At 41.5% G+C, this 10,906-nt stretch overlaps 2 protein-coding genes across 2 annotated transcripts; one reads left to right on the top strand and one right to left on the bottom strand.

The window, feature by feature from the left end:
* Positions 1 to 2,162: 2,162 nt before the first annotated feature.
* Positions 2,163 to 4,377, top strand: LOC119263497 (osteoclast stimulatory transmembrane protein-like). The gene is made up of 2 exons (XM_037538664.1): positions 2,163 to 3,143; positions 3,976 to 4,377. Exons 1-2 carry the CDS (start codon positions 2,163 to 2,165, stop codon positions 4,285 to 4,287), a joined length of 1,293 nt encoding a protein of 430 aa, XP_037394561.1. The 3' UTR covers positions 4,288 to 4,377.
* A 4,919-nt stretch (positions 4,378 to 9,296) lies between these two features.
* Positions 9,297 to 10,421, bottom strand: LOC108441774 (G-protein coupled receptor 151). Its single transcript, XM_017721473.1, has one exon. It carries the CDS (start codon positions 10,419 to 10,421, stop codon positions 9,297 to 9,299), a length of 1,125 nt encoding a protein of 374 aa, XP_017576962.1.
* Between the last annotated feature and the right edge of the window lie 485 nt (positions 10,422 to 10,906).

Genomic DNA, 10,906 nt, shown 5'->3' with positions numbered 1-10,906 from the left:
AGAACTCTGTGGGAAAGCCAGATAAAAGAGCATTACAGTAAAATGAGCTGACACAAAAGCTTATACAAGTTTTTCACAAGTGGCAGTACATAAGATGTCTTGGATCTTGACTACATTTCTAACATGGTAAAATGCTACTTTGCAAATAATGCTTATGATGTTTTTTGTCCTACTTAAGGCCAGTAGATGTCAGTGTTGAACTGACTGGATGACTGGCTGGAGAATGGCTGCAGGCTGCTCTGTGCCTGTCTCAGCTGACCTGTAGGTAATACAGCTCTCACAACATTTGTTCAGCAGGAACTCCTTAACGAATTCAGTCCTTACAACAGCTCCATTTTCCTACTATACTTATGATGTATTATATATGTTTGTCCTGTGTTTTGCAAACAGTTAAGACACCACATGTTTTATTTTTGGTGTTAAAATTGTTTTTAGAGTATCATCACATCATTATCATCATCATCATCATCATCATCATCATCATCATCATCAAACATTTCTGTATCACTGTAAACACATCACATCCTTGTATTTTAACAGTGATATTACCTCTTTGATCTATCTTTCATCTTGAGAGAAAGAGAGAGAGGAAGAGAGAAAGAGAGAGAGAGAGAGAGAGAGAGAGAGAGAGAGAGAGAGAGAGAGAGAGAGAGTGCTTTAGTGATTAAGAATTCAAACAGTAAATGAGGAAGTAGGTGTTGAACAAGCATACATACATAAAGAGCCACATTCACGTACTAATAGACATTTGTACTCATCTGCACTGCATTTTGTATTGGAATTCTGAATATTTTTAACCTTTTATTTTTTGGGATAGACTGAAAACTTAAGGTAAGAATGCATTTTCTTTAATTTGGAGTTTAGATGTTGAAATTATGTACCATACTAAATGAATGTTCATTTCTTTGTTATCTTTCTAGGACTGTAACTTTTAACATTTACAGTACAAAAGTCTTAAGCGCTCAAGCAAATGGTTTAAACATATGTGTCCCTGCTTGTAAAAACACCTTTGAACATTAAAAAAAATTCATAATAAACTTTAATGCAGTCAAAAGTAACAAGAAAAAGTAGTTGCATCTTGTGAGCTACTTTGAAAAACAGATTTGTTGCCAGATTTTTCCTCAATGCCCCCAGTCATCTCTTAGATTCGTTGAAATCCATCATCAGCACACTTGATATATTCAAATGAAGAACTGATTAACCAAACCATATGCTGGATTATGACTACAAATAATACTATGAGGGAAGATTTGTACATGGTTAAGCACATTCACATGTGTTAAATCACTTCTTACCATATTAATGTTATGTTTATTTAATTATTAAATAATATTACAGTTTTTCTGAACAAAGAAATGCCTACTGTCCCAACACATCACTGTATGTCTATATTTGTTTTCCCTTCTATGGCTGTCCTAACAGAAAGGAGAGCAAATGGATGTGCAGGCAGGACCCCCAAGCCGAGGTTCTTTGTACGTGATAGTTCTTTACTTTCCATTGTTCAAATCACAGTAGTTTGGCTTAAAATTTGTTAGCTAAGTATTTAGGTCAGTAACAGTCTTCACCTGTAGAACTTTTTGATTAACTGAGGCTTATTTTTTTTATCACCTACTTTAAGGGGGATTCTACAGTTATTCAGAGTGGAATGAAGTGAAGTGCGCTTTTCTAGAGAAACTCTAGAATTCAAAATTACTCACAATGTTGGTGAGAGGAATTAAATGTCCAAACCATTTAATGCCTTGGTTGAGAGGTACATGCAGGCCAAAGAAAATCATCAACATTACATATAAACCAGATAGTTTTTCTGGTCACTTTGGATGACAAAAATAAAATGGATACATTTTATTTGTACACATTTTGACGTCTGGTTCTTATCACCACTGTAAAGATATCTGAAGTAATACATTTCTCTACAATTAACCTTTCCTGAAACCACTCTGAGTGACTTTATTAACATTGCAACAACTGAATTATGCAGAAATTTTGGAATTCCCCTTTAATGGCGTTCCCTAGTTAATAATAAGGGCTTGATGAGATTACCTAGAGCTGCTTGGGTTTTTGTGTGTTATTTCATGTCTTTATGGAAATGTTTTGCATTCATTTATTTATTTGAAATTAATTACTTTTTTAGGATGTCAGCTAAACAGCGTCTAGCTCTCATAATGCCCTTTGTATGGAATGCTTACTCCAAACCCTGTCCATCAAGTGCATTTGAGATGCTCACTCTGATTCTCCTCTGTGTCCTCATCTCCTCCACCATCTCAACCCTGCTATTTGTGTGGATGGTGTTCAGTTTGGCCTATACCCACTTTGTGGCTGGTATTGTAACTGGTGTGAGTGCATGTGTGATGCTGGTGCTGTTGATCTTGGTGCACCCTGTGCGCTGTGTAGTAACAGTGACTGTGCCATCGCTGGGCACCAAACAAGGTCGTAAAATCATCCTGTCAACGGCGCTGCTGTATGCCATCACCTCCTGTGTGCCCAATATCACCAACAACATGGCCCGTAGCCTCCACATGATGAAATGCAGCGCAGGCAACATCACCCACAGCATGCTGGAGTCTAGCAATGTGCCCAAAGCAGCTCTAAGAGACATCAGGAACAACCTGGCTGCTTTGCCCTCGATTGGAAGCAGGGACTACTTCTTTAACTTGGAAAGTGACGTGGATGTAAAAGACATGGAGAAGCGTCTCTCTCAAGTTTCTGAAAGTGTGAAAGCAGACCTTGCCCTGCTACACAGCACTGTAAGCCAGATTTCCCAGATTGTCAAGAAGATAATTGCTGCACTGTTCGTAGTTTTAATGATAGGCAGTTCAGTGGTCTATGTAAATGGCTACCTGACACATATTAAACATGATAATGTGTACCAGTCGCACCAGCTGATGGAGGCTTTGCAGAGAGTGAGTGGTGATGTCACGCTGCCCAGGAGCTACAAGAAGAAGCTGGTGAAGACCTCTGGGGCAAGGATGAGCGCTCGTGAGGTGAAGCGCGGCCTCTGGGGGTTGCTAGCCCTGCTTATCTATGCCTTGATGTGTGGGATCATGCTTGGCCTGGACCACTTTGTATACAGGTCACTGCAGTCGCTCCTGGCATGGGCCTCAGACATCCCTGACATTCAGGCTACTGTACATGTTCAGATGACAGTGAGTACAACACTAACCATACTCACTTATTTTATGAAACTTAGTGACCACTTTTCCACAGAATGCAACACAACACAATGCAATTCTATAATGCAGTCAATATGTCTAATAGTTCTTATTTTGAGATTGTTAAGCTTGTTATTAGTTTATTTCATGTTGCAGCCTATTATTATTTTCTGGTTATGCATCCATTACAGAAGCTGGCTAGCTCTCATGCATATTTCTTAGATCATGGTTCATTTAGCCTAACCATATGCCTTATAATTAGCGAAGGCCATCAGTGTGTATCTGCAAATGTTGAAAGACCCAAATATGGTCTCATTTACGGCCGTTTTCTCCAAACAGCTGAAGCTTAGTTCTAGCCAAAAACAGTGTTCAGTGGAAAGTTCCCACTGATTGTACAACTCTGATTGTACCAACACAAGATTTCCAGAAGATTAATACACTGTACACTTATAGACTAGTAGACATTTTGGTAAAACGTTCTTAAATGGTTCCTGGCAGAGAATGGTAATGGTAAGGAAATGGTAGGGAAAACATTTCATTGGTATAGAAGCTTTGCATTATGTGTACGAATACCCTTTAAATAATAAAAAAAAAGGTTCACACATTTAACATCCAGAACCAAAAATAGTTCTTTAAAGAACTGAACATTGAAAAGTGTTTTTTTCTCTGGCACCAAAGCTTTGGCAGCTTTTATGAATGTAGGCCATTACTTATTAAACAGTGGTATTATCCCCTCACACACATGAACGTATGACAGAATGGATTTTGAATGTTCAAATTTGTGAGTTCTCCAATTTCATTGCTTATTTGTTTGTCTAATTTTCAGATCAAGGGTACATATATTGGTTTCATAAACCATAACATTCAACAATTGAATGAATATTATCCCTACACCGTGTTGATGCTGCCTCCGGGGTGTGTTCAGTCACTATCTGCACCAGAACACTCTGTCCTGACCTCAGTCTGTACCTTCCTGACCATTGCTTTCTTCATGCTGCTTATGGAGGTGTTTGCCCGACGCCTCAGACGCAAAGTCTGCGCCTCATTTTACCGTAGGCGTGAGGAGCAGCGCACCCAATACCTTCTGTGGAAGATTCTAGACAAGAGAGAAAGACCAGAGGGAAGTGATGACTCATAACATTAATGTCAGTATCAGTAACTTCCCTGTGCATACTTGAGCAGCTATTTATACTTGGAGTAATTGTAAAACATGGGGCACCTAATTCAGTGTTTATGTACATTGGCACGAGTTTATGCTTGTCAGTTATGCAAAATGTTGTTGGTATTGTGCACAAAATAATTAAACAATATAATTGCATATAATTGTTGAAATGTCCATTTATGCATTTAGCATAAAATGACATCAGTATTAATCCAATATTGCCATCATTATTTTAGGGTTCATCTGATTCGTCCAGGAGGAGAATCATTGTTTGTGTGTCTCTGTAATACAAACCAATCAGGGAACAATAATGAAATAATAGTATTGTCACACTTTTCTTCCCCATGGCAACTCGAAGTGCTTTACAGACAGATGATACAGCTCATTAGTAAGAGAAGACACTATTATTAGTATTAGTGAGTATTTTAAAAGGTTATATAGCACTATGATAGATAGACAGATAAAATAAAAAAGATAAATGTGGAAAAACATGAAGAATTTTAATTAACCACTTAGTTAAAGAGACACATTTTCAATTTTTTTAAAGTGTGTACTGAGCTTGACTGTCAAATAAAAGGTCGAATTGAGTTTCACAGTTTAGAGGCACAATAAATGAAAGAGGCCACACTATATTTTCTGTTTTACAGAAGGTTTTTGCAGAAGGCCAGCATCTGCAGATCTAAAATCACATGACAGACGCTTTATCATGTAAGTGGATAATAGGTCATTCAGAGCCTTAAACACTGGTAGCAGAACTTTAAAATCTATCAGAAAACATACAGGCAGAATGTTCAGTTCTTTCAAATTGGAGTGATATAGGCTCTCTTATTAGTTTTTTTGGGAACTATGCTGCTGCATTCTATAAAAGTTGTATTGTTTTCTTAGGAAGCCTGGCAACAAATGCTTGTAACAAATGCACAGACAAGTTTCACTGCAGTGACTCTGAGATAGAAAAGGTCAAACTTTAGCAATATTTTTCACCTGATCAAAAGCTAGTGACTGCATTTGCATGCAGTATAAAACAGAGTTCATGCAGGGGTCACTGTTTTCTGACCCTGTGTACCTTTTACAGTACTGTAAGGAAGGAGGAGAAAGGAGCACAGAGAGAAATGGAGAGAGGCCATTAACTGACATTAACTTTGCTGCGTTCTCTGTCTTCTCTGGGTGATATGAACAGAAATAGGTAATCTCCCTAGAGCTACAGCTGGCTATTCAGTGAACCTTTTTGTGCATGTGTGAGAGAGCAAGATAAAGAGAGGGGAGAGAAAAAAAAGAGAAATGACATTTGTGTGACTAAGATATCGCAGTGTGCAAATAGGTTTATCTGTTTATACTCAGATAGCAATCATGCATGGACACATTTCTGAGTAACTGTACAACACCAAGAGAGTTGAGTGTCTGATAATAGTTTATTTATGTTATGTGGACCAGCCCCTACCTACTTGATGGCAATGGTGAAATCTCAAACTGTACCACGAGCCCTTTGAGCTTCGAGTACAGCTCAACTTGACCCGCCATCCTTCAAGGTGTGTGGAAGACAAGCATTGAGAAAGTTCTCCGTACTGGCACGCAAGTGGTGGAATGAACTCCCACTGGCTGTCCGTACAGCAGAGTCTCTTGTTGTCTTCAAACGCAGACTGAAGACACACCTCTTTACACAGCACTTAAATGAGCATTGAATTAAGCATTGATTGCAATATATTGTGCTGCACTTATATATTATATTTTATATATGGCGTGCTGGGTAGCGCTGTCACCTCACAGCAAGGCGGGCCTGGGTTCGATTCCCCGGCCGGGCGACCATGGTCCTCTCTGTGTGGAGTTTGCATGTTCTCCCTGTGTCTGCGTGGGTTTCCTCTGGGTTCTCCGGTTTCCTCCCACAGTCCAAAGACATGCAGTTAGGCCAATTGGACGTGCTAGATTGCCCCTAGGTGTGAATGTGTGAGTGACTGTCTGTGTCTGTCTGTCTGCCCTGCGATGGACTGGCGACCTGTCCAGGGTGTATCCTGCCTGCCCCCCCCCCCCCCCACCACGACCCTGACAGAGAAGCGGCTTAGAGAGTGGATGGATGGATGGATGGATGTATCGCACTGTGTATTGTAGTTTCCTGTATTGTATTACATTGTATTGTACAGAGTTCTGTGTTCAACTCTGTTCCTTTTCTCTCTGTAATCAACAGTGACTTTTTGTTTCTTGCATTACCTGAGCTCAGGACTGTCTTTCTCTCTAACCTATTGGTAACTAGCAAAGATACTTTCTCTAGCTAGACAAAGCACTTCTTGTAAGTTGCTCTGGATAAGAGTGTCTGCTAAATGCTGTAAATATAAATGTAATTGTAAATTATTCTCTAGAATGTTTCTGGAAGATTTCACTGAAACTAAGGGGATCAAATCATGAAAAACAGCCCTGGACTATTATTCCTCCTCTACCAAACTTTACAGTTGATGCTATGCATATAAGTCTGCCAAATGGTAAATCTTGATTTAAAGTGGGTTGGTAAAATACTTTACAATAAGTAGTGATGGCAGAATACTAAATACATTGTCCTAAATGTATTCAGTGAAGTATTCTATAAAATATGTGTTCAGAATATGCTTAGAATACATGCACAATTAATTTACAATGTATCTTTGCATGGAACATGGGAACGAATTGTCCACCACTGAGAAGACTATTAGTTTAATCATCCTTCAAAAAGCACTCAATAACACTGATATTAATAACTGCATCATTACCTTGATTTATCAGTCAACTCAGGCTTTAGAAGTAACTTTGGTGTACAGACTTTTGTCTTGTTTAGAATTCATCTGATAAATAGTTAATAAATAAGCATTGATGGTGTTTCTTTTGAAGATTGTATATTTTAGACAATGTGTATTATTATTTGTTAATGCAGTGATTTTGCATTTTAAATGTATAAAATTACAATTATTCCATTAGGAATTCTGTTACATCCCAACTTTGATGATTCATTATTCTCGGGAATGCATTTCCACATAGTTTACTTTCAGTATGTTTTACACTACACCAACTGACTAGTGCATGGTGACCTTAGACTTGTGTGCGGCTGCCCAGCCATGGAAATGCAACCTATGAAGGCCTTAATGATCACTGCTTGTGTTGACATTGCTTACAGAGGAAGTCGGGAACACATTGATAAGTTTTTATCTGTCCTCAGTTGCTTTAGCAGCAGACCTGTTTGGTGAGCACAGACTGAGCTGCTGCTGCTACAAGATGTTACAGCTTCACAATAACAGCACTCACAGCTGACCAGGGCAGCTCTATTAGAGCAGAAATTTGACAAACTGACCAGTTGGAATGGTGGCGTCAATGACTCAGCTCATTACTATAACTCATTCTATTGCCAGCGTATGAGATTGTGCGGCTATATGCTTGATACAACACACGTGTTAGTAATGTGTTTGGCAGTCCACTAAATGTATGTCCCGTATTAGAGAGAAAATACATGTAAATACTTCTTAATGTAAGCAGCTTTTCTCAGCTCTGGCTCAGCTGTAGACTGTTGCTTATTTGCTTTCATTTCTTTTTTAAGGTCAGATTTTATTTAAAAAAAAAACATCAGGGAGCTTTTGATTGGAAAGAAAAATGACCTATAAAAAGAAACACTTTCAAAACACAGTCAAAGGTCATTATGTAAGAATATCTTCTTTTATTGTCTACAAATCACAGTCTCAAATATTGCCAGTGGTAAATACACAGATGAAGTCTAGCAGGCTCAACACACAGAAATGGGACCAAATACTAATAAACTGGCAACACCATTTATGCCAATAGTGAACATGTTGCATCTTCTGTAAGGTCAGGACATGAAAATGCATGCGTTACATTATTAATGACTGCTTAGTGACATCCTTAGCATATTGGAAAATAATCTTTTTAATTTAAACTGTTTTAATTGCTGCCCAAAATAAAACATTTATTTTCATTTTCCCCATTTTTGTTTTTCCTGCCTCATTCAAGCACAGCAGATGCCTTTTACAAGTATGACATTTTTCATGGAGAGTGGACCAACAGAAATGCTCCAGAATTGATTGGAAAGAAATCTCTTTACATTAACTTACATTGTAAGGAAAGAATGTCGTTGACCTCTCTTGTAAAGCTACTATTTTGGAGATACTTGTTTTTCTACAAATAATATATAATAATATGTGATAATAAGTACCATCTATTATAAAGGCAATTATCTATGAGTTGGAGAAACAAATAGAAGATTGGCAGATTACTTTGCTTGAGCACTTTGAAACATTAAGATCAAGGATCTCTTATTTTCAGTGGACAAAGACATTTAACAGCAATGAGAATAATATTAATGACATTACCGTTAATGTTGATCATTATTATTGTGGCAATAATGAAGGTAGGAAAGTTAAGGAAAGAGACTCATCTACACAAGTCAGTCTTTGAGACTTCGGAATGAATATTCTGCGTCGAATATCTTGAATTTAAATGTCCGCTGGTTCACCTTCTGCAACTTCAGGAACACTCTGTTTTGTTTTTTCTTCAGTCTGACGTGTCCTATTTCTCAAGAATCTTTGAGAACACTTTCCAACCTCTACACTCACCAGCCATGTTATTAGAACCCCTGCATTGTAGTTCTATCTTGCTGGTGTTCGGAGTGTAGCCCATCTGTTGATGCACAGTCTGTAGAATTAATATTCTCGCCCCTCATCAGTGGTCAGTTTCTGACCACAGCACCACTTTTGGTGCAATACTTTGAGCGATGGACCACTGTCAACCTAGTAGTCACATTTTTAAAACTCCAGCAACATGACTGTGACTGACACCTTCAGACTACGTCAGCGTCAGCTGTGCTGAGAATTCTACATCACCAAAATAATACCTGGTCAACAGCCGTGTGGTGGTCAAAGACTGACCACTGACGAAGTGTGAATACAAAATATTTCTAATTTATTTTAAATGATAGTTGATATAATTAACTGACACCTATTTTTGAATCTTTTTATTTAGAGTTCAGCGCTTCCCTGCTCTAGTCGTTCCCATGGAAACGGGTCAGTGTTGTCCGGCACTGTTGGGTTTTGCCGTCCGCTCCAGAAATGTTCCAGATCCGGCAGAGTCCGGTCGAACGCATCCGCGCGCACTTCGCTCGCGCTGCTCCCACGGTGCTTTTTGGCGTTGCTTACAGCGCGCCGACCCGCCACACGGACGCACGCGCTCGTCAGGCTCTCCCTGAGCGGCACAAGCGTGCTGAGGAGAATGGCGGGAGAGAGCGCGCTAGCCAGGTACATGCACACCTCCGCGAGCACGAGCAAGGCGACGGGCGGCCCGCAGCCCTCACGCGCGCCGTGACGCGCCCAAGCCCACGCGCCCCACTCGGGCAGTAGCGCGAGCGCGTTGGCCGCCGTGACGCTGAGCAGCGAGAGGGCAATCTCTCCGCGGCGCGCGGCGCTGGCCTCGCGAGCTCTCGGGAGGCTCTTGAAGATGGCCCGCACGTGGCACACGCCGGCAAGTAGGACGGGAACGGCGTAAGCGGCGAGCGGGAGGACTTTGCCGTACACGCGCACGAACTCAGAGGAATGAGGGGGCAACTCAGACACGCACAGGCTCACGTTGCCCTTCACGTGCAGATTGGAGAACACGATGTCAGCGACGGGAAAGGCGAGAGCCGTCGTCCACACGGCGCCCGCGGTCATCACGGTCCGCTTCAGCTTAAAGTGCGCGTCGCTCTCCACGCGGGAGTGCAAGTCGTGGCGCGCGCGGCCCAGGAGCGCCAGCGTGAAGGCCTTCGCCGCCAAGCAGCCGTGCTGTAGCCACTCGGTCATCCGGCAGGCCACAGGCCCGAGGGTCCACGCGCGTTTGCGGTACGTGAGTGCGCGCGCCGGGGCGCATAGCGCCAGCAGCAGCAGGTCTGTGGCGCTCAGGTTGACGAGCATCGCCGCCGTGTCCGAGGCGCCCGTCGCTTTCACGTTGTGCGTCAGTACGGCGAGCAGCAACACGTTCCCGCCGATTCCGACCGCGCAGATGGCGCCGAGCACAAAGGGCAAGATCAGCGCTGTGTCCTCGCCGCTCAGCTGCTGAACTCCTCCATCGAAAGCCACGAAAGAGGCGTTGGCCGTCGTTTCCAGCTCCATTGGCCCGCGCGCGAACAGGTGCCCGCTACTTCGTAACCACTCTTTTTTTGTGTTCACGTTTTCTGGTTTGACATGGAGATATGATAATGATTATGGCAATAATAAATGATTAAAGCGCCGCCGCAGTTGTGAAGTGAGACACGGTGAGAGGAGCTGTCCAGGACCTGGTGGTGCTGAAGTCTGTCTCTCAGCACTGAAGAGTTATTTTAAGATCTTTCAGTGTCGTCAAAAAGGCGCGTCATGCGCGCGCTTTGTGGCTGCGGGGCACAGTGGCAAATGGATAGTCCAGAACTGGGCTAACCGTTCATTTGCTTCTTTAGATCACCCTGGGAGTGGAGCAGGGTGGATTCAGTATTACAGCCCATTAGGTTGTGGGACATTTTAAGAGAATCGAGCAATTATCAGCTGATTTTCAGCCTTGTGTTACATTTAAAGACTGGGGTAAAATTGGGAAAAGTAGCACGTCGATGTATAAACCTTTTTAA

This window comes from Pygocentrus nattereri, chromosome 5 (assembly GCF_015220715.1).
Source record: "Pygocentrus nattereri isolate fPygNat1 chromosome 5, fPygNat1.pri, whole genome shotgun sequence".
Lineage (NCBI taxonomy): Eukaryota > Metazoa > Chordata > Actinopteri > Characiformes > Serrasalmidae > Pygocentrus > Pygocentrus nattereri.
Note: the sequence above shows the minus strand (reverse complement) of the source record. Positions and strands in the feature narration are given on the sequence as shown.

Coding starts and splice junctions, on each gene's coding strand:
- LOC119263497 (XM_037538664.1), top strand. CDS start 2,163: ATGCCCTTTGTATGGAATGCTTACTCCAAACCCTGTCCATCAAGTGCA. Junction 3,144..3,975: donor CTGTACATGTTCAGATGACA/GTGAGTACAACA, acceptor TCTAATTTTCAG/ATCAAGGGTACATATATTGG.
- LOC108441774 (XM_017721473.1), bottom strand. CDS start 10,421: ATGGAGCTGGAAACGACGGCCAACGCCTCTTTCGTGGCTTTCGATGGA.